The following is a 24,592-nucleotide window of genomic DNA, read 5'->3' as shown; positions in this document are numbered from 1 at the left end:
CATCCCAGATGTCCATGTTCTTCAAGGACCACACCTTTCCCCCCGCAGTGGTCGAGAACGCCCTTGACCGTGTCTCCTGCATTTCCCGCAACACATCCCTCACACCCCGCCCCCGCCACAACCGCCCAAAGAGGATCCCCCTCGTTCTCACATACCACGCCATCAACCTCCGGATACAACGCATCATCCTCCGACACTTCCGCCATCTACAATCCGACCCCACCACCCAAGACATCTTTCCATCCCCACCATTGTCTGCTTTCCGGAGAGACCACTCTCTCCGTGACTCCCTTGTCCCCTCCACACTGCCCTCCAACCCCACCACACCCGGCACCTTCCCCTGCAATCGCAGGAAGTGCAACACTTGCCCCCACACCTCCTCCCTCACCCCCATCCCAGATCCCAAGATGACTTTCCATATGAAGCAGATGTTCACCTGCACATCTGCCAATGTGGTATACTGAATCCATTGTACCCGGTGTGGCTTCCTCTACATTGGGGAAACCAAGTGGAGGCTTGAGGACCGCTTTGCAGAACACCTCCGCTCAGTTTGCAATAAACAACTGCACCTCCCAGTCGCAAACCATTTCCACTCCCCCTCCCATTCCTCAGATGACATGACCATCATGGGCCTCCTGCAGTGCCACAACGATGCCACCCAAAGGTTGCACAAACAGCAACTCATATTCCGCTTGGAAACCCTGCAGCCCAATGGTATCAATGTGGACTTCACAAGCTTCAAATATCACCTTCCCCTACGGCATCCCAAAACCAGCTCAGCTCTTCCCCTCCACCCACTGCATCCCAAAACCAGCCCAGCCTGTCTCTGCTTCCCTAACCTATTCTTCTTCTCACCCATCCCTTCCTCCCACCTCAAGCCGCACCTCCATTTCCTACCTACTACCTCATCCCGCCTCCTTGACCTGTCCGTCTTCCTTGGACTGACCTATCCCCTCCCTACCTCCCCACCTATACTCTCTCCACCTATCTTCCTTTCTCTCCATCTTCGGTCCGCCTCCCCCTCTCTCCCTATTCATTCCAGAACCCTCTCCCCATCCCCCTCTCCGATGAAGGGTCTAGACCCGAAACGTCAGCTTTTGTGCTCCTGAGATGCTGCTTGGCCTGCTGTGTTCATCCAGCTCCACACTTTGTTAGCTAAATTTAGTAGGCGGATTCACAGTTAAAATGGAAATTTCATTATTCTGCTCAATACTGACACTGAAGTCACTCGAGGATGTCAATTTGGATGATGGAGTTGAAAGTGCTCACTGCTTTTATGACATCCTCCAACCAGAATGTTCACATCAAAATATCAAAACACTGCTAAAATACAAACAGAAAATGCTTTCGGAACACAGCAGGTATGGCAGCATCTGTGGAAAGGGAAACACAGATAATCTTCCAAGTCTGGAATGACTCTTCAGAACGAATGGAAAAGATGGAAAAGTGATAGCTTTGCTGCTGTATTTAGGTGTTGGGGAGCAACAGGCAGAACATAAGAGAAAGCTAGGGGAAGGTTACAGACTGAAGAAGGTTAGACACATCAGGTATCCCATAAGAAAACGCAAAGGGAATGCAATAGCTGCCAAGCAGAGAGATTAGGCCCAGCATATGTGTTAATACTAAGTGTTAATGTTAGATTAAGGGTCCATTAAAAGGAACAGGATTCCTGTCCAAGAACTACATGGTGTTGGAATGATTAGGGGCTAATTGGGAATCTGTAGGCAATTCAAAGGAAGAGTAACAATCTGCTGATTACTTAAAGGAAACAATACAAGATTAAAATGAAGATTTACTGATTGGATTCAAAATATTTCATCCAGATCCTTGAGGAAATCTGAACTGATTTTCTCCCCAATTCGGGACAATTGAAGGAGATTTTACAGAGATCTGCTCCTTGCCCTGATGAATCATTTGATCAAATGTATGCAATATTACTACCAGCTGTGGTGGTGCAGGGGGAGAAGAATTTACTCTCAGCAAACATAGGATAACATTTACTGAGAACCATTTTTGGATGGGGGAGGGGTAGCTGATTTGAAACAGCAAAACTGAATATAACAATCTGAAGGACTACCTCAGGAAAGGCTGCCTGATGCAACATGAACTTCCCGTTACCTGCTACTTCAACACCCCACAACGTTCCCTGGCTAATATCTCTGTCTCAGATCTGATGCTGTGCTCCAGTGCAAACTGGAGGAAGAGTATCCTACTTTCCACATGAGCACTCTGTAGCCTTTAGGATAGAATATCATGTTCCGTAATTTTAGGGTCTGAACACCATCTTCCTTGTCATTTACCCGCACACCCACACTGCAGGTCCTGTCATGGGCTGCGATCAGCACAGCTCACCCATTTTCACCTACTTATTGTCTTCACTATCAGCTTTTCCCCCTGGTTTACCATCATTCATCCCCTGCCTGCTTGCCTTTGTGGAAGCTCAGTGGCTCAGTGGTTAGCCCTGCTGCCTCACAGTGCTAAGGACCTGGGTTCAATTCCAACTTCAGGCAACTGTCCATGTGGAGTTTGCACATTCGCCGCATGTCCGTGTGGGTTTCCTCTGGGTGCTCTGGTTTCCTTCCACAGTCCAAAGATGTGCAGGCTAGGTGGACTGGCCATGCTAAATTGCCCCTGGTGTCCAGGAATGTGCAAACTAGTGGGATTAGCCATGAGTAGGGTAGGGGGGTGTGGAGGGGAGAATCTTCAGAGGATTGGCGTCGATTCAATAGGCCGAATTAACAACTACCGTACTGCAGGAATTATATGATTCTAACTCTTGTTGTTCTTTCTCTGGGCTCCCTCTCACCTATCTGCTTAGTCTTTACCCATCCCCACCTCTTCTCCCACTTCTGTGGTCAGCAAATACACCACATTTTCCCAGCTATTATCTGAAGGAAGGGTCACTAGACTCAAAACACTAACTCTGTTTCTCTCCATAGATGCTGCCAGAGCTGCTGAGTTTCTCCAGCAATTTTTATTTTTGTTTCAGATTTCCAGCATCCATAGTTCCTTGTTTTATTAAATAAGATGAGGAGAATTTGGTTCGGTTACACTGAAAGGTCACAGCCAAAAATATTGGGAGAAGTTTTACAAATCTTGGATTGTTAACTTTGGCTGATGCTATATCAATCAGATATGCGATTGACAAACCAAAGAGTAACAGGTTTAGAGGCCCAAAAGTGAAATACTGTGGATGCTGGAAATCAGAAATGAAAACCAAAAATGGTGGAGAACCTCAGCAGGTCTGGCAGAATCTGTACAAAAATGACACAGTTAATGTTTCAGTCAAGGGACCTTTCTTCAGAAAAGGTAGATCCCATTGGCCAATGGTCCAAGGATTATTAAATACAAATATTAGGCTTTGGGCAAGAGATGCAAAGTATAAGTGAGAAAGAACTTTATAACAGATTTAGTGTCAATTAGTAAACCAAGTGAAACCAGTAAATGCAACAAACTGGTCTAACTTGTGTAGCATACGCCATAACAGAGCTCCAATATGACCAAGATAACAAAGTGTGGAGCTGGATGATCACAGCAGGCCAAGCAGCATCTCAGGAGCACAAAAGCTGACGTTTCGGGCCTAGACCCTTCATCAGAGGGTCTAGGCCTGAAACATCAGCTTTTGTGCTCCTGAGATGCTGCTTGGCCTGCTGTGATCATCCAGCTCCACACTTTGTTATCTTGGATTCTCCATCATCTGCAGTTCCCATTATCTCTCTCCAATATGACCAGTGCATTGCCAGGACTTAGTAGTTTTTGCTGGTTTTTCCATCAGTCTGCCTATGAGGGTATTGCAAAAGTAAAGATAAATCAGTTCAGAAGCAAATTGGGTGAGCAATGGGGGAAATAAACCTGCCAGGCCACAGAGATACAGCAGAAAAATGGGACTGATCGGATTCTTTCTTTATTCATTAACAGGATGACAGCATCGCTGCTATGTAACGTTTGTTGCCCGTCCATAATTGCCCCAGAGGACAGGTAAGAGTCAACCATGTTGTTGCGGGCCTGGAGTCACATGTAGGCCAGATCAAGTAAGGATGGCAGTTTCCTTCCCTAAAGGACATGAGTGAACCATAGCTCTATGGCTCTATGGAGAGCCAGAATGGGCTTGGTGGCTTGAATGGGCTCCATTGATGCTCTAACATCTTAATGTTCATTCACTAATAGGTGGAGGTCTGTGCCATATGGGAAGCCTGTCAGCCCATGGAGAGTCATGGAGTAGGGAGAGGTCTCCTTTGTGAGCTTCTTGGGCCCATCAGAGGCACATGCCTTCCCAATCTGCACCAAGGGTCACCCTGTGCCTTTCTCTTTCCTTTATAGAAAGCTAGGCCTGAACCCTTTCCTCCTTCCTCCCTCACCATCTTCGTCAAGATCCTTGAGCCCAGAAGTACTAAGGCTCCTGATCCTAGAGCACGGTGGCCACTGTGACCATCCAGCACTGTTGGAATGACTAATCCATTCGCTATCTGTCATTAGCTGGCAATTGGAATTCTTCCTATTCTCAGTGGCAAAACTACAAAATGTCTATAGGGTTGAATAAGATGCCTAAGTAATTGAGCATATCTGGGATTAGAATGTTGCAAGGCTGTACTGCAGTTTAAATCCCACTAAGAAGCAGAGAACCCACACAGAGGAAAATTTGAACGCCATGGAGACATACTTTGAACAATGAATTGATGTCATGTATGAACAGTATGCGTCCCACATCAAAAGTCAGGGAGACCAGGAGATTATTAACCTGTTTGCAATGGCGATGCCGAATCCTATCAGTTCTGACAACTAAAGGATGATCTCATCAAAGATAGGATCATTATTGGTGCAAGAGATCCTGTCATGACAGCACACCTGCTGAGAGAGGAGGCACTAACTCTGAAGCAAGTTATCAACTGTATAGATGCTTGGAGTTTGTTTAGCTGGACCCTAATAATGAGAGACCTGTTAAAACCTATCTTTATACTGACAGACATTTCAAGCTGACTGAGAATCACATTTCAATAAAATGAAAAACACATTTGCAAAAGAGCCTGCAGAAAGATCAAGGAAAGAGAGTAGAATGTAAATATTGTGGGGGACACTAGCCAGAAAAAAAGGAAAGAAGCGTTCTAACTACTAAGAGCTGAAAAACACTGCACTCAAGTGTTTAGCTAGAGAGAAAAAGGTAAGCCAACAAAGATGGCAGGTGGGGTATTAGCTGATAAATCTGAAAAATGACACTACACCACACAACGCGGTTGGGGGGGATGGCATCAAGTGTAAAGATGATAAATGGTTTTCATCTGTTATTATGATGACTGCAGAAGGACAGCATCCGGTGAATACAAAGCGTCAGATAGACACTGGTGCTTTGCGTAGCATCATGAGCTTCATAGACTCAGGCACAAGGTGGTGGCTCAAAACATAAGCCCTCCAACATAATGTTGAGGCTCTAAGATCAAACAATATTCACACCAAAGGGATAAATGAAGTGGCAAGACCAATGCAATGGGAAGAGTTAAAACCATCTCCAGGGAGCAGATGTTATGCAAAGTCCCCTCAACATAGCTGAAGCATGTCTAAAGCTTAGGCTGATACCTCGACATACGCTGGAAGAGATTTGCAGCATTTCCTAGGCCATTAATCCACTGACTGATGAACAGATGCTAGAAAAAATACAAATATGTTTTTACAGGTCTTGAATGGTCAAAGTATGTGAGACTCAACAAAGTGTGTGAGTTCAAATCACCCTCACGTCCAGTCTGAGAGACAGGATATAGAGGAACCAGCAATCCCACCAAATCAGTCAGGAGGTCTTAGAAAATAGATAAAATGGATAAGAATGACAAAACAAATCATTATTTCAGGCGCTGTAAGCTGATGATAAGCGAGGGAATATTGAAATTTCCAGAATACCAAGAGTCCTAGAATGAACAAGGAGAAGATGTTTCCATTAGTAGGAGAAACTAGGGCATGAGGGCACAGCCTCAGAGTGAAGGAACAGTTTTTTAGAACTGAGATGAGGAGGAATTTCTTCAGCTGTGGAATCCAAGTCATTAAGTGCATTTAAAACAGAGACAGTTAGGTTTTTGGTTAGCAGGGGATCAGAGCTTACAGAAAATGGCATTGAGAAACATAGTAACCATGATTGAATGGCAGAGCAGATTTGTTGGGCCAAATGGTCTAATTCTGCTCCCATATCTCATGATCTAATAATCTTATGGAAGCAAAAGGGTCAATCATCACAGAACTGCAGAAGAAAAAGCAAGTAGAGGAAAAGGAACAGAGGAAACAGCAAAAGATTTAATTGAAGATGCTGAAGTCAAGTATATGTGACAGTAAAAGGGCTTTCCCCCAATATAAGAGATGTAGCCGAGATGCCACGACTAATAAATATGAAAGCAATACAGTGATTTGTTGAATTCACGAACTGTTGAGCAAATTTTTTGCCTAATTCATCAGAATGTGAACATCCACACAATCTCACTTTTACAAAATGTGCAGCAGGACAGTGCCACAGGACATGCATCAGCATCACTCAAATCAAAAAAAAAAGTGACAGCAGCTCAATATGCTCTGGGAATCATCAACCCAGAGGAGGTGTAGAATCTGAAAGATGAGCATATTACTCCAATCAAACACTCACCATTGAAACAATACTCCTCAGAGAAAGAATATCACTACAGTGATCAGCAGATACCAGATGAACTGACAAGAATAACTCCCACATGATATTAAAAGACCTAAAAGCTTTCAAGATAATGGATGTCATGCACATACAGAGACTGATAAAAGTGGGACAGATTAGAATTATTACACTTTTGGTCATGAATAATAGATTTTCTTGAGCAGTTTACGCGTATACTTGCAAGGGTTTAGAAGGATGACAGAAGATCTAATTGAGGTCTCTAAGATACTAAAGGGAATTGACAAAGTGCATGTTCAGAGGATGTTTCTTCTTGAGGGGCATTCTAGAATGGCAGGTCATAGCTTTAAGATAAGGTGTGTTGGATTTAAAACAAATGAGAGAAGGAATTACTTCTCACAAAGAGTCATGAATGTGTGGACTTCACTACTCCAGAGTGCAGTGGATGCTAGGGCATCGAGTAAAGTTAAGGAGGAGAAAGACAGATGTTGAATTAGTAGTGGGTTAAAGGGTTTTGAACTGCAACAGGAAAATAGAGTTAAGGCCTCAATGAGATCACCTACGATCCTATTAAATGGTGGAGCAGGCTTGAGGGGCTGGATTGCCTACTCCTGCTCCCAGTTCTGATGTTCTTGCCCAGCTCTTCTTTAACCATACATTTTGTGGTTAACCACAACGCCAGTTCCTTGGGAATGCCTACCCATTTCATGAGTTGGCATCACGAGCTCTTATCCCAGGTTCTTGCCTGGCAATCCTACTTGTGTATGTTGAGGTTGGGATGGGGGTGTGTGCGGATGCAAGGGGATATTGGTGGTGAGTGGGTTAGAGTTGCTTTCAGATGTCTTTGACTAGCCTGTAAGTAGCATCTGTCTTGGTGATATGCTCTTGGCTGACATTATTTTTTCTGCTTAATGACTGCTGCAAATGTCATGAGGAAAAATTTACAACCTAATCTCCATTGTTAATTCCATCCAATTGCTTTGAAGACTATTTATCTTGTGAGGTGAATGCATGGAGATTTCTCGCTGTTACACACTCTTCTCTATCAGCCACAAGGAGCAGTGATCACTGTGGCTCATAAGCGGACTTTAGCAATCTGTGCCAAAAACAATCTTCGTCTCCAAACACAAAATCTTCACTTTATATTTCCCCTTGCGTTCCAAAACCACTGTGAAACTGAACATATTTCCAGGCCTTAGCTTGCCGCCATGCTCAACACTGATAACATAATGGAAGTGACAAATTCCGTCAAATGGGTTAGAAAGTTACATTAACAATGAGAAACGCCCTGCCTCTGGACATGAAAGTAATTGCATCTCACTTCTGCCAATTACTGCAGTTGCAGTTCTTTCATCTGACTGACGATTGAGGAATAACAGATGTACAGAGAGACAGAAAGAACTGCCGATGCTGGAGTCTGAGATAACACAGTGTGGAGCTGGAGGAACTCAGCAGGCCAGGCAGCATCAGGGGAGCAGGAAAGCTGACATTTCGGGTCAGGGCTCTTCTTCAGAAATGTGGAGAGGCAAGACAGCTGGAAAATAAATAGAGAAAGGCGGATTGGGGCTGGGGAAGGCAGGGGCATGGTGATAGGTGAGTGGTAGGGATTGGTCAGTGAGGTGGGAGGAGCGGATAGGTGGGAGAGAAGATGGACAGGTTGAGTCAGGTCAAAGAGGTGGGGATGAGAGGAAGGGTTGGTCATTGTATGAGGTCAGGAGTTGGGAGATTTTAATACTGGTGAAATCCATGTTTGGGCCACCAGTCTGTAGGCTCCCAAGGCGTCGTTGTGACACTGGAGGAGGCCCAGGTTGGACATGTCACCCAGGGAGTGGGAGGGGGAGTTAAAATGGTTCATGACCGGAAGGTGTTGTGTTCGTTGCAAACAGAGCGCAGGTGCTCTACAAAACAGCTACAAGACATAACAGCTGTATAGGGTTTTCTTAGTCTCCTCTGCATGTTAGTCTAACACTTTTACAAGGTTAGTTAGATACAGTTTCCAATGATTCGCTGGCACAGAAGATTTTGATTTTGATAATCTAAAAGTGGGCAAATATAGAATATGGCCCGGAGCTCAGTGGGGAAGGGAAGGTGTTTTGTGATTATAAAATTGTGTGGCTTTGAAAGGCTGGGAAGTTGTGGATGGTCCTGGGCCAGTGATTCCCAGATGTTGGTCGGAATGTTACATTTCACCATTAAGGACTTGAGGGTATTCCTGAAGTGTTTGCTCTATCCATTTGGGGCTCGCCAACTGGGAGTAAAGTGCCTCCTTGGGAAGTCTTGTGTTGGTCATGCGGACGATGTGCCCAGCCCATGGCAGCCGATCAAGGTTGGTCAGTACCTCAAAGCTGTTGATGTTAGTCTAGTCGGGGACACTGGTGTTGGTTGTCTGTCTTCCCAGTGAACTCAGGGTCTTGTGCAGGCAGTGTTGTTGGAACTGCTCGAGGAGTTTGAGGTGTCTGCTGTAGACAGTCCATGTCTCAGAGCAGTATAGAAGGGTGGGAGCCACCACAACTCTGTGAACCATGTTGCTGGCATCCGGCCTGATGTTGTTCTCGAACCTCTTTTCCTCAGGCGGCCGAAGGATGAGCTAGCACACTGGAGACGGTGCTGGATCTCTTCATCAATGACTGCTTCAGCCGAGAGGACACGTCTGAGATATTGGCAGTGTTTGACATTATCTAAGGCCTCCCCATGGACTTTGATGATCAGGGTTTCCACAATGCCAGGCCAGGCTGATGAAGGACCTTTGTCTTGCGGATTTCGTGTGAACTGCCCTGGTTCAAATCCTAACAATTCTCTGAATACCCATGTCTCCCGCATTTCCCGCAACTCATCCCTCACACCCCATCCCTGCAATAACCGCCAAAAGAGAATCCCCCTAGTCCTCACATACCACCCCACCAACCTCCAGATACAATGCATCATCCTCCGACAAGTCCGCCATCTACAATCCGACCCCACCACCCAAGACATTTTTCCATCCCCACCATTGTCTGCCTTCTGGAGAGACCACTCTCTCCATGACTCCCTTGTCCGCTCCACACTCCCCTCTAACCCCACCACACCCGGCACCTTCCCCTGCAACCGCAGGAAATGCTACACTTGCCCCCACACCTCCTCCCTCACCCCCATCCCAGGTCCCAAGATGACTTTCCGCATCAAGCAGATGTTCACCTGCACATCTGCCAATGTGATATACTGCATCCACTGTAGCCGGTGTGGCTTCCTCTACATCGGAGAAACCAAGCAGAGGCTTGGGGATTGCTTTGCAGAACACCTCCGCTCGGTTCGCAATAAACAACTGCACCTCCCAGTCGCGAACCATTTTAACTCCCCCTCCTATTCCTTAGACAACATGTCCATCCTGCAGTGCCACAACAATGCCACCCGAAGGTTGCAGGAACGGCAACTCATTTTCCACTTGGGAACCCTGCAGCCCAATGGTATCAATGTGGATTTCACCAGCTTCAAAATCTCCCCTCCCCCCAGTGCATCCCAAACCCAGCCCAGCTCGTCTCCGCCTCCCTAACCTGTTCTTCCTCTCACCTACCTCAATGTCACATTCCTGCTCTCTTCTCATACCCCTGGAAACCTACAAAATCCAAAGATGTATCTATCTGGGGCTGTATCTAGGCTGCCAGTGAGGCCACACCTGGAGTACTAGGTACTGTTTTGGTCTCCCTACTTGAGAATGGGGAAAACTGGCACTGGACGGGGTGCAGAGGAGGTTCACCAGGATAGTTCCGGAGTTGACAGTGTTGGCTTATGAGGAGAGATTGAGTAGACTGGGTCTATACTCATTGGAATTTAAAAGACTGAAGGTGGGGTTATCTTCAGAAAAGTATAAAATTGTGAAGAGAATAGATAAGACAGAAATAGGAAGGTTGTTTCCACTGGCAGGTGAAACTAGAAACAAGGGGCATAGCCTCAAATCTAAGGGGGAGCAGATTTAGGACTGAAATGAGGAGGAACCTCTTCACCTAAAGGGTTGTGAATCTGTGGAATTCCCCGCCTACTGAAGCAGTTGATGGCTATCTTGTTAAATGTTTTTTTAAGGCAATAATAGGTAAATTTTGAACAGTGAAGGAATTAGGGTTATGGTGACTGGACGGGTAAGTGAGACCGAGCCCATGGAAAAGATCAGCCATGATCTAATTGAGGAGTGGAGCAGGCTCGATGGGCCAGATGGCCTACTCCTGCTCCTATTTCTCATGCTCTTATCTCTTTCATGAATACTTTCAGTGACAAAGCCTTCTGCTGTAGAGCTAAGCCACTTCTCAAGCAAATGGGAAAGAAGACAAAGTGAGGAACCTGAGGAGCTGGATGATGCTGGAGGATCCAGTGAGCGTGCACTCCCACTTGTTCCTATCATTCTATCATTCAGGTCACAAGGGGCCTCGCCGTGATTCTATCACCATGGAGACTGCACTGACAACATGGCAGAAGACAACATGGCGGACTGTATCACACTCACCCAGGGACAACGCGCTAAGCAGAAAGAGATTACACAGTCTCTTGGAGCCCAACTCCTGATATTTTTCCATTGTAAAAAGTCAGGCCACTATCAGTTGTGAGTACAATGGAAGTAATGACATTATTCACGGTTTGCCACATCACGGGTTTTGAGGGAAATGGTTTCCAGTCAGGGAGGCGGGGGGGGTGCGCAGATCCGGAATGCATTGCCTGGGTGGGTAGTAGAAGCAGGAATCAACGTAATCTTAAAAAAATGTCGATGAGTACCTGAAATGCCAGTTTATGGGTCAAGTCCTGGAAAGTGGGATTGGTATAGCACAGGCTTGATGGGCTGAAGGGCCTTTTCTGTGCTGTATGACTCTACAACTGAGTATTTACTTACAATTTTTCTTTTTACATACAGATGTTCTTAGGAAAATCCATTTACACAAGGCCTTCCATGATTATCTCAAAGCTGTGCTCAACACATGTTTGTTGATGTTTCCCAAGGATTGTGATTTCACTGTATCAAGAAATGTGGCTTAAAAACAGCTGACTGATCTAATTGCTGGAATTGTGATTAGTCCCGTGAAAGGAAAGGATGCTCAGAATGAAATCTAAAGCCATAACCATTGTCACAGAGTCATACAGCACAGAAACAAACCCTTTGGTCCAATTCAGAGAACATGTACAGACATGATGCGCTGAATGGCCTTGTTCTGCACTGTAACAATTCAATGATTAAGCTAATAAATGAAATGACTAATTTTTTAAAAAAGCTTCCACTTTACAGCAATTTAAGAGATTTCACAACCTACTCCTGCTCCTAATTCTTCCATTGATATTTCAAGCTGAACAATCAAAGCCTAACTAACTTCCAATTCTATTCTGTTCATTGAACTCCACAGTTTAGTTATCTTACTGGTATTATTCCCTAAGCACATCCAATGGACTTAAGCATTATTACGTCAATTCACAGCAAATTTATCTTCAATAGAAAAGCAGATAAATATTCCTGGTGGAAAATCATTTTAAATTGCTGCTTTAAATGCCATACAATGCTCCATAAATATACCACCTTACAGGGAAAAAATATGCCCCAACTTTGAATCACAGTTCCTTCCGTTTAAGCACCGAAGATGATAGATCCATGAATAGCAGACCATAAGAATATTCTTATTTATATTTCTACAGTCATATCAATTTCCATGCCAGGCACACTTCTGCAGCATGATAAATGACTCAGCTGATATTCCAGATATAAATGTACTGCAATAAATAGTAAATAATAATAAATATTAAAACTCTCTACATATATTTTCATGCGATTTTCTTACAGGATGGATCTAATAAAATGGAACCTGTAAGTTTATCATTTGCCAAGATAAAAATATTTTATATAAAATAAAATTCATCAGCACATAAGCCCAATCACAATGTGGAAAATGTATGGAACAAAAACATGTTTACATCTTAGTCATAGAGTCAATATCGCATAGATAAAGGCGATTTAGATTATTCTGGCTCTCTTTAGAACATTACATTTACTTGCAATTTCCCCCTGCTGTATTCTATAGGTCAGCCAGTTTCTTAACTCTCAATGGGTACTTTTTCCATGCTCCCCTTCAAATTTAAGAAAGCACTTTGGACACATTTTAAATTAACCATCTACATCTCCTGCAGTAGGATTGATAAAGGAATATGGGTCAAAGTCAAGGTGACAAATTAAGGGCAAAGCAAGGCCTGAATGTGTGGCTTAGATGTAGAGAGGGTTACGGTGTTTTCTGGGGTCTGCAGCAAAATATATTAGTTCCCTTTTTATCTATTTTCAAGCAATCATGATGTACCATTACAATGAGCAGGTAGGTTTCATCAGCTAACCCTGGCCCTACGTCCATTCCTTTGGTCATACATTAATTTATGCAGATTGAGTGACAACACCCCACTCAACCCACTTGATACCCTGCTCATATATGTTAGACCAAGAGATGTAGGAGCTAAAGCAAGCCATTCATCCCATTGGGTCTGCTATCCCATCCAATGATCTGACAATCCTCAACTCAACTTTCCTGCATTTAAGCATAACCCCTGCTTCCCTTTACTAATTAATATTTTCTATTCCTCAGCCTTGAATATACTTAATAACCCAGCTTCGACAGCCCTCTGTGGTAAAGTCTTCCAAAGGATTACAAGCCTCTGAGAGAACAAATTCCTCCTCATCTCAGTCTAAAATGTGTGACCCCTTACCCCGAGCTGATGCTCTCCAGTCCTAGACTCTACCACAAGGGAAGACAACTGTTTCACATGAACTCTGTCGAACCCCCAAGTATTGTTTAAACAAGATCACCTCTCATTCTTCTAAACTCCAGTGAGTACAAACCCGGTCTACTCAAAATCTCCTCAAAAGACAGTCCCGCCACACTTGGTATAAGCCTAGTCAATCTTCCCTGGACTACCTCCAATGCCAGTATATCTTTCCTTAAATAAGGGGCTCAAAACTATTCTTAGTTTGGTCTGACAAGTGTCTTATATGGTTTAAGCAAAATCTCTCTATTTTGATACTCCATTGCATTTGAAATAAAACCCAACATTCCATCTGCCTCCCTACTTACCTGCTGAATTTTGGATGCAAACTTTTTTGTGATTCATGCACGAAGACTCGCAGAATTTTTTTCTTCCTTAGCTTTCTTCAGTCTTTCTCCATTTAAATAATACCCAGTATTCACCAGTCAGCATGAGTCAACTCTTTCTCACCTCAGTCAGACTAAAAGTAATTACAGTCCAGGCAGGATTGGGGGGAAAAAAACAGGAAGTCTTGGAGAAAGTTAGCAGGTCTGACAGCATCAGGGTGGCATGGTGACTCAGGGTTAGCCATGCTGCCTCACAATACCCAGGCTCAACCTCACCTTGCAGTGACTATCTGTGTAGAGTGACTTGTGTCTCTATGGGTCCCCTCTGGGTGCTCTGATTTCCACCCACAGTCCAAAGATATACAGGTTAGGTGGATCGGCCATGCTAAATTGCCCATAGTGTCTAGGAATGTGCAGACTGGGTGGGTTAGCCATGGGAAATGCTGGGTGACAAGCCCTCTTCTAATGTAATATTAATGAGCAATATTCTATGACTACAAAGGGTGAAGTAATGTGTTTCACCTTTGCATAATATTAAATGTCTCTCCAGATTACAGGACTTCACTGGTTGGAGGCTTACCTTATGGTCAGAATATTCTAGAAACAGGTTTCTCCATCATGACACAGAGCCACAGAAGCTCGATCTTATTTTCAGCTTTATAAGTAAATTTTTATCCATGCCTACTTTTAATCTTGATATCTGTATTTTATGTCATAACCATCACGTTTCTGATTAGTAACTTTCAGCAGATTTGCCTGAAAAACTAATCTTCGATTGCATTTAAAACTAAAGCATGGAGGCTGGTTATTTCTAAATCGGAAGCCTTCACGAAAAAAAGGGTGCAGAGTGCTAATTTGATATCTACCCGAATAGGAAAGGTTTAGAGGGATAAGGGACAAATACAGGCAAGCGGGAATAATTTCGTTTGGGAAACTTGTTCAGCATGGATGAATTGAACCGAAGGATCTATTTCCATGCTGTATGACTATGAGTCTATAAAAAAGCTTTATAAGTGTGTTCACATTTTGTACTGCCAACAGTCCTGGTAATGGTTGTGACAATGGCTGGGAGGCAGCTCTTGAATATTTAAAGGATTAGGATATGGCGAGGGGAGAGGGAGCACAAAGTACCTTGCTACAACGTACACAGTGGAGGAAGGTTGTCTCAACTGGTCAGTGTGGATCAGATTGGTGCAAACACCATGCGTCCAATCCGTGTTTTAGTTGGGATGTATTTTCAAACAGCCTCCTTGCCTTATCTATGGCGCAGTCATGCGGGTCAGTCATGCCTTTGGGCAAAGAACTGATGAAGATGGTGTTTCCACATTTGCCTGTTTATTGTCTTGCTTTTATCCTGATTGAAAGTTGCTGATTCCCCCAGTTCATCCAGATGTTTCACTGACATTATCGAATCATGCAATATCCTCGGGAACAGAAAGACTGTTCATTTGTCCCTGTGTGCACACAGGAAAATGAACACGAGGGCACAGATTTAAAATGATCTGCAAAACAAGCCAGGATGAAGTGAGGAAAAACTAGCGAGGAGTCAGGGTATGGAGTGCGCTGCCTGGAAATGTAATGGAAGCAGGTTCAAGTGAAACATTCAAAAGGGGCATGGGACGATTATTTGGATAAAAATAACATGCAAAGGTATGGGGGGAAAGCAGGAAATTGGCATGAGATAATGATGCTCATTTAACAGGCCGGTGGAGGCACTAATGGTTGAATGGCCTCTTCTGCACCATAACACTTCTGTGATTCTGTGTCATGATGGAGAAAGTGATAACGGGAACTGCAGATGGTCTAGGCCCGAAACGTCAGCTTTTGTGCTCCTGAGATGCTGCTTGGCCTGCTGTGTTCATCCAGCTTCACACTTTATTATCATGATGGAGAAACCTGTTTCTAGAATATTCTGAGCTTCAGGTAAGTCTCCAACTGGTGAAGACCTGTAATCTGGAGAGATATTTAATATCATGCACAAAATGAAACACATAACTTCGCCCTTTGTAGTCACCTAATATTGCTCATTAATATTACATTAGAAGACACTCATTTGCATCTGCAGGTGGAATTGCAAACAAACATTCAAGAAATTACCATCTTTTTTAAATAATCCTTTCACTTGAGAGCAATTAGCACTGATGGTCCTATCTTACGCATCCAGAATGTCAAATCCTATGCTGCAGACTCAAGTTTAATAGCTACTCACTGTAACTTCATATAGTTCAAGAAGATATAACAACTATTACATTACCTTTATTGTCGAGCAGTTATTTTTAGACCTCCTGGCTGTAGCATCCCAGGGTGCGATGATAGCAAGGGCTGTCACAAGTCTGCATGACTAAAGGTTACAAATAGCAACCACCCATGTACAGATTCACAGCAGAAATATATTCCAAAGTGCAGTATGATTGCCACCAAATGTATTCTTGATAAGTATTTCACTTATAAGAATTAGACATTTTGCAATTATGGCTGTTAATCATCTAAAATGCACCAACTAAGAGCATTTTACTCAATGGCTACCTCAATTGGCTTGACAGGCCTGCTAAGTAATGCCAACAGCGTTTGTAAAAGCCCTGCACCAGCTGAGGTTGCCATGAAGCGCTCTCCTTCTCAACTTCTCCCCTCACCTGAGGTGTAGTGACCCTCAGGTTAAACCATCAGCAATCATCTGTCTCTGTCTCTCTCTAATAACAGAGCTGACCTAATGTCAGGTAAAATGGTGTGGAGCTGGATGAACACGGCAGGCCAGGCAGCAGCAGAGGAGCAAGAAAGTTGATGTTTCGGGTCGGGACCCTTCTTCAGAACTTCAGCATTTCTGAAGAAAGGTCTCAACCCAAAACGTCAGCTTTCCTGCTCCTCTGATGCTACCTGGCCTGCTGTGTTCATCCAGCTTCACACTGTTTTATCTGACTCCAACATCGGCAGTTCCTACTATCTCTAATGTCTGATAAGACTTTGGAGACTTGAGCATGTGTTCTTATTTCATGATGGAAATCTCAACTGAATTTGGAACTACTATGGCAAAAGCCAATAAAACTTTACAATTTTGACTTGAAACTATTTCACCATTTCTTCACTGTCTCTGTGTCAAAATCCAAAGCAAAATACTTTGAATACTGGAGATCTGAAATGAAAACAGAAAATCATCTGTGGAGAGAGGAACAGAGTTAATGTTTTGAGGCCAATGACTCTTCTTCAGAACACGAAAAGAATCATCATTTGACTTGAAATATTAATTTTGTTTCTCTCTCCACAGATGTTACCAGATCTCTTGAGCATCTCCCCAGCATTTTCTCCTTGACAAGTAGCAAGGGTCAGCTTGCAGTGGTTCACCTCCAGCTTCTCAAGGGCAATAAGGGATGGGCAATAAATGCTAGCCCCACGAGCAATCACATGAAGGAATAAAAATAAGCTAAGCCTCTATTTCATAACATTAGCAAAGAGGGGTCCGGACAGATTGTGAGTGTGAGAGAGTGTGCCAGTGTGTGAGAGAATGTATGACAGAGTGAGAGAAAATGAGGGAGAGTGACAGCTTGTGAGAGAGTATGAGAGAGTGGGAGAATGTATGAGAAATTGCATGACAGTGTGAGAGACTGTGGGAGTCTGAGATTGTGCGAATATGAGAGAGTGTGAGAGTCTGTGAGAGTGCATGAGGGACAGTGAGAGATTCTGACAGTGTGAGAGAAAGTGTGTGTGAGAGTGTGTGAGAGATTGTAAGAGAGTTTGATTTGATTTTATTTATTTATTATCATGTTTACCTAAGTATTGTGAAAATCTTTATTTACGAGCAATTCAGACAGATCGTAGTAAACCAGGACATACAGATAATAGGGTGAAAAAGAAAACTTAGAAAGGCATACAGGTTACACTGCGCACTGCGTGCACTGGGTAAGATCAACATCAGCAAAATCAACATTATCTGATGTTAGAGAGTCCATTCATCAATCTAATAACAGCCAGGAAGATGCTGTTCCTGAACCTCTTGGTACATGTGTTCAGGCTTCTGCATCTGCTGCCTGATGGAAGAGGTTGTAAGAGAGCGTTACCGGGGTACAATGGGTCTTTGATGATGTTGGCAGTCTTTCTGTGACAGCGAGCCGTGTAAATGGTGTCCATGGAGGGAGGACTGGCTTCCATGATGGTCTGGGCTGTGCACACCACCTCCTGTAGTTTCTTACGGTCGTGAGCAGAGCAGTTGCTGTACCAGGCTGTTACGCACCCGGACAGTTTGCTTTCAACGGTGCATCTGTACAAGTTGGCGAGGGGCCTTATGGACTTGCCAAGTTTCCTGAGCTGCCTGAGGACCATCTTGACCATCACATCTACATGGGAAATCCAGGAGAGGTTGTCAGTTATTGTCACTCCTGAGAACATGACACCCTCCACCCTCTCAATCTCAGTTCCATTGATGTAGGTGGGGGCATGTTCTCCTCCTTTCTTTCTGAAGTCAATGATCGGTTCTTTAGGTTTGCCGATGTTGAGAGAGAAGTTGTTCTCATTGCACCACATGACCAAGTGTGAGAATGTGTGAGAGTTAAACTGTGTGTGTGTGTGTGTGTGTGTGTGTGTGTGTGTGTGTGTGTGTGTGTGTGTGTGTGTGTGTGTGTGTGTGTGTGTGCGCGCACGCACGCGCGCATGTGAGAGAGACAGAGAATGTGAGAGAGTGTGAGAGCTTGAGGGAAAAAGAGAATGTGTTCGTGCGCATGTGTGTGAGTGTAACAATTTTGAGAGAGTGCGAGACCATGTGAGAGTGTGAGGGTGTGAGAACACAAGGGAACGTGAGAGAGTGACAGTGTGTGAGAGAATGAGGAAGTGTGTGTGTATGAGAGAGTGAGGGAGTCTGACAGTGCGTGAGAGAGTGAGAGAGTGTAACAGTGTGTGAGTGAGTGAGGGAGTCTGACAATGTGTGAGACAGTACGAGGTGTGACAGTGTGTGAGACAGTGAGAGAGTGTGACAGTGTGTGAGACAGTGAGAGAGTGTGACAGTGTGTGAGAGAATGAGCGAGTGTGACAGTGTGTGAGAGTGAGGGAGTGTGACAGTGTGTGAGAAAGTTAGGGGGTGTGATAGTGTGTGAGAGTGAGGGAATGTGACAGTTTGTGAGAGTGAGGGAGTGTGATAGTGTGTGAGTGAGGGAGTGTGACAGATGTGAGAGTGGGGGAGTGTGACAGTGTATGAGTGTGAGGAGATAGGACAGTGTGTGAGAGTGAGGGAGTATGACAATATTTGAGACTGTGAGCAAGTGTGACAGCGTGTGAAAGTGAGAAGGTATGACTGTGTGTGAGAGTGAGCGAGTGTGATGGTGTGTGAGAGAGTGAGCGAGTGTGACGGTGTGTGAGAGAGTGAGGGAGCGAGTGTGATGGTGTGTGAGAGAGTGAGGGAGCGAGTGGTCTAAATTTACAGCCAAACCTTACAGGAGTGGAGTCCAGAATCAGTCGATCAAGAAGAGAAAATAGAGACCTGTGAACCCACTGTCTGCTTCTATAGAGACACCAAGCGACGTGGATCACCGGTGGCAAACCATTGAAAGGAAGGCAACCAGCAATAGTTCATTTGTGCTGCTGGTGCTGGGAATTACTGAGGTGTAGAGCCCTAAAACATTTCATGAGAAGACACAATGTCCTTATTCTAAACAGATGGTTGAATGGATTTGGCTCAGACCTGTGTGCAGGAACTAACTCAGCCTTTGTCACTCTCTGGCTATTACGCGGAATGTAGGTGTAAATGGCATATGCCTGAGTGCCAAGGAAGATGGAATTATATTTCAGTCTCCGCAGGGAATGGCGTACAGCCATCCCAGCTCATCCAATTCAAACTTCACAGAACCTCATCACAGCCAAGTCCAAAAAGTTTATTGATGATAAATCTTGTTGGTTCTGGCTATCCCTAAAAACACAGTACAGGCACAGTCAAAGGCAGAACTTGTTAAAATGGACATTCCAAAATGGCATTGAAGAAATTCTTGCAGGATATTAATCATGACAAATCAATGATGTTGATCTTTGTATTTTGGGGCTTAGGGTGGTGAAGGAATAGCACTACTTGACTCTTTGAATTAACCTCACTTGGAAACAAAACAGATCTCACGGCACTTAACAATCTTCCCATTTATTTACTGTGAAAATTGCCTGCCTTTATACAATTCCTGAATACCAGGTGATCAGTGTGAAAGACAAAGCAATGAAATGAAAAAAAATCATTCTAGTGCTTGATTATAGTCTAATGAGTGCAATCACTCATTAGACTATAAAGGTGATTGAATTTTGGGGCAACAAGACCTTGCATACAACAGATTTCACTGGTCAGTGAGCCCAATAATTATATGCTGCATGAATGAGACACATCTTCCCGAGAACAAGTCTGAGGTAGGTTGCACAGGCCAGCTCCAACATTTGTTACACTCATGGTTGTACTTCTCCATCTAGTCTGCTTCCCTGTTGCTTCATTTGATTCTCTTAATGTCCAAACTTCTGTTGGCTAGACCTGGCTTATGAGGAAAGGCTGGATCGACTGGGCTTGCACTCGCTGGAATTTAGAAGAAAGAGGGAGGAATCTCATAGAAACTACAAAATCCTGATGTGACTGGACAGGCTAGATGTGGGAAGAATGTTCCCAATGATGGGGAAGTCCATAACTAGAGGTCACAGTCTAAGAATAATGGGTAAACCATTCAGAACTGAGATGTAGAAGAATTTCTTCACTCAGAGAGTTGTGAACCTGTGGAATTCTCTCCCACAAGAAGGTGTTGGGGCTAGTTCCTTGGAGAAAAAAAACCAAGAGCAAGCTGAATGTGGCCCTTGCGGATAAAGGGATCAAGGAGAAGGGTGCAAAAGCGGGAATAGGATACTGAGATTGCATGTTCAGCCACGATCATACTGAATTTGGTACAGGCTCAAAGGGCCGAATAGCCTCCTCCTGCACTCATTTTCACTGTTTTTATGTAGCCCTGTGAGCAGAGACAGTAAACAGATCTTAGTATAGTGGAAAGTACTGATATATTCCCAAACAAAAGAAGAAGTTGCAGAAACATTGGGACTTGGAACCACATGCTGATTAAGATTTTAAGGCATGGGAAGAGAAGTTGGCCATTCAGCCCATCGGATCTGCTCCACCACTCAATGAGATCACTGCTGGTCTGATAATCCTCAACTCCACTACTCTGCCTTTTTCCCATTCCTTGATTAAAAATTTGACTCAGGCAGTTTCAGATAAACCAATAATTCATGGTGTTTAACAAACTGAAATCCATACGTTGAATTAGACATCAAATGATTTACAATGGCCTTATTGTAAATTTATAGTTTAGCATAAACATCAGTTTCCTTCTTTCCCTTCTGAACCCTTCCCCTTCCAAACTGACACTACTTAGGAAAACAAACAGCTTTTCTTTCATTTTAAACCCCCATTGCCAATTTATCTAATCACCCAAATTATGGGCACTGTCTACCAGGGGCAATGTGACACTGCAAAAATCAATAAGATGAGGAAAGAAACCAACTCTCTGCTTAACATAAAACATCAGCCTGTTGAGACACAATATGACACAAATTTAGGGCAAGTAGAATTTGAACCCAGACCTTTCAGCCCAGAGATATGAACACTACCACGCTCCCCATGAGCCCACCTCTTAATGCATGTTCTGAACAACCTGTTCAGAGCTATTAATACACACCTCTGAAAAACTCAAGCATCTAGGTCTAGAGGTAGAGTCACTGCCACTGCACCACAAGAATCCAAAGACTGCCGCACCTGACATTCCCAGCCAAGTAAGAACCAGGCCTGAGGCTGCTTAGCTTCTCTGATCTGGCATCTCCAGACTGCTACCGTCATAGACTGCAGCCAGTTTCTTTTTTTTTGACTTTTTTCCATCCAGAGTTGCTTTTTCACAACTCTGAGCACTATTTGTGCACATACAACACCACCACAAAATCACCCATGTAATTTTTACCCTTATCCTTCACCTAAATCACCCATGTTCCTAAATCAATTACAGTTTATGTACAAAGCCCATCAGGGACAGTGCAATGACACGTACACGCTAAGGGAATAGTACAGAGAGAGGAAGCGGACTAAATTAAAATGGAGTTTGATGGGGGGGTGAATATGACAAATGAAAGAGATTTGGAGCAAGGTCAGGTATGGGGGGCAACGTTCTGGGTTTACATAGAGTGGAAATTTTGATTTAGCTGAGAGAGTAATGGAATAGGCAAATCTAGAAGGAGCAAGGACACAGATGACAATTTTAGCAATAGATGAACAGAAGAAGTGTCGAGTGACGATATGGAGGTGCCAGTGTTGGACTGGGATGGACACAGTTAGAAGTCACAATGCACCAGGTTATAGTCCAACAGGCCTATTTGAAATCACAAGCTCTTGAAGTACTGCCCCTTCATTTCACCTGATAAAGGAGCAGTGTCCAATAGCTTGTGATTTCGAATGGACTATGTTGGACCATAGCCAGGTGTCATGCGACATCTGACAGTGTCAAGTGATGTTATGGAGATGGAAATAAGCAGTCCTGGCATGAGTGTTATTATAAATCTGTTGTGATACCAACCACTGGAAGGTGGCAAATGATGTAGTTTGCTGATACCAGGTGTATCTTAACAGGCTTATATCCTAAACAAGATGTAGTTTATTGCATGATAGTACCCATGTAAGATGTACACGTCACAAAGTTGGAAGGAATGCTCTCAGAGGCAAGAATCCCCAAATTTCTCTTCAACCCAAGCATTTTAATCAGTTTCCAACATTAACCCTTTCAGAACCATTATTATTCTCACAGATGTGTCGTCCCAAAGTTCACTCCAGGTCAAACACAGAATTAAGGTAGACAATAGTCTCCTTGCTCGGCTTAAGATAGATACCAGGGATAGGAACAATGGGCACACAATGCAGTCTGTGTCAGAGGCTGCAATGCGTATCTGTACAAAGCAGCATGCAGAACATGCCATTTTAAATTAGGTGATTCATTTTGGAAGGACAAACTTGAAATACAGGGTTAATAGAAAGATTCTTGGCAGTGTGGAGGAGCAGAAGGATCTTGGGATTCATGTTCACAGTTCCCTGAAAGCTGCCACCCAGGTGGATAGAGTTGTTAGGAAGGCGTATGGTGTGTTAGCTTTCATTAATAGAGGGATTGAGTTCAAGAGCCGTGAAGTTATGCTTCAGCTATAGAAAAGCCTGGTTTGGCCACATCTGGAGTATTGTGTCCGGTTCTGGTCGCCTAATTACAGGAAAGACGTGGAAGCATTGGAAAAGGTACAGTGGAGATTTACCAGGATGTTGCCTGGAATGGAGGTAAGGTCTTACAAGGAAAGGCTGAGACAGCTAGGGCTTTTCTCTTTAGAACGACGAAGGATGACAGGTGACTTGATAGAGGTGTACAAAATGATCAGAGGTATAGATAGAGTAGACAGCCAGAGAGTTTTTCCTAGGGTGAAGTAGCTATTATGAGGGGCATAGTTTTAAAGTGAGTGGAGGTAGATATAGGGGAGACGTCAGAGGGAGGTTCTTTACTCAGCGAGTGGTCGGGATGTGGAATGCATTGCCGGAGAGGGTAGTAGAGTCAGCCTCATTGGGGGCATTTAACCGTCTATTAGACAGGCATACGGATGATAGTATAAGGTAGGGGCAGAGGTTAGATAGTCCTTACGATTAGGGTAAAAGTTCAGCACAACATTGTGGGCCGAAGGGCCTATACTGTGCTGTACTGTTCTGTGTTCTATGTTCTAAATGTGAAACAAACAATTTTCGAAGTAAGATCAAACTCAACAAATTGACAAGATCAGAATTATGCTCAGTCCACCCCTCCATCAATTACATACCTCACAGTACTCGGTAATGATGCAGAAGCTACACTGCTCCACAAAGCTGTTGTAGAACTTAACAATTGCTGGATGGTCAAGCTTAGACAACAGCTGTGCCTCTAAATTGGCCTGGACAGTATCGTTTGGTTCCAGATCTCCGACAGATATCTCCTTTAACACTTTCCTATAGAGAACGGATGAGAAAAAGAAATTATTATTTTTGCCAAGCAACACACTGAGTGAATCTGAACGACATGAATGTAGGGAAATTATTCAGAGGTGGAAGAGTTTTTAAAGGTGTTAATTATATTAAAACAATGATATTTTTGCCACGGATGATTTGTAAGAAGAATAGTCCACATGGTATTTATTACCAAAATAAATATTAGTTTGCAAACCAGAATAAGTACAAAATATTCAAAATAACCAGATTATGGAATCTATTTAAGGATTGGGCAAGAGTAGACATTGATTCAGTTGATACAAATCAGCACTATATAGGTTGAGAAACAATTGTTTGCTCATCATCGTAATTGCATTTTATAGTGTCACTTATTTTGATCATGTGACATGGGAAGATGTACATGAACTGTCACGGAGTTAGAAGGAGCAGGCTCAGAGACAAGAATCCATAATTTTCTCTTCAACTCAACCATTTTGTTCAGGCTGTCAGCAACTGTTCACTTCTGTAGTCTTGCCAATGTATAAAAGGCAGCTCAACGCATTTCACACAGAAGTGCAATCAACTAAAGGTTGGCACTTGGTCAAAGGAGAAGATTAAGGAGTTGTGGAAGAGGTGGGTTTTAAGTAAGGTTACAAAGGAGATGAACATTGTAGATAGGCAGAAAGTTTGGGGGGCTGGCAGTGGGGGTGAAATTTCAGAGCTTAGGGTCAAATAACTTAAAGGGACAACTGCCAATCATGGGGGCAGCGGTCACAGAAGTGTTATGCTGCAGAAGGAGAACATTCAGCCCACAAGATCCACAAGTTTCAGAATTGGAGTCTTTATAATCTGACTATTCAAGTAGGTACCGAGGCAAAGAGCTGCATATATGGCGTGACACATAATTTTAAGTAA

General features: G+C 43.7%; 1 protein-coding gene across 3 annotated transcripts in view; it reads right to left on the bottom strand.

Moving 5' to 3' along the window:
- nek11 (NIMA-related kinase 11) overlaps positions 1-24,592 on the bottom strand; it is a 259,421-nt gene that overhangs the window by 166,135 nt on the left and 68,694 nt on the right. For all 3 annotated transcript variants that reach the window (XM_048560290.2, XM_048560280.2, XM_059652020.1), the window contains exon 3: positions 23,533-23,698. In XM_048560290.2, the coding sequence (XP_048416247.2) occupies positions 23,533-23,698 (166 nt within the window). The remainder of the gene's footprint in view (positions 1-23,532; positions 23,699-24,592) is intronic.

Source organism: Stegostoma tigrinum, chromosome 2 (assembly GCF_030684315.1).
Source record: "Stegostoma tigrinum isolate sSteTig4 chromosome 2, sSteTig4.hap1, whole genome shotgun sequence".
Lineage (NCBI taxonomy): Eukaryota > Metazoa > Chordata > Chondrichthyes > Orectolobiformes > Stegostomatidae > Stegostoma > Stegostoma tigrinum.
The sequence above is the reverse complement of the archived record's forward strand: the minus strand, read 5'-3'. Positions and strand labels throughout refer to the sequence as shown.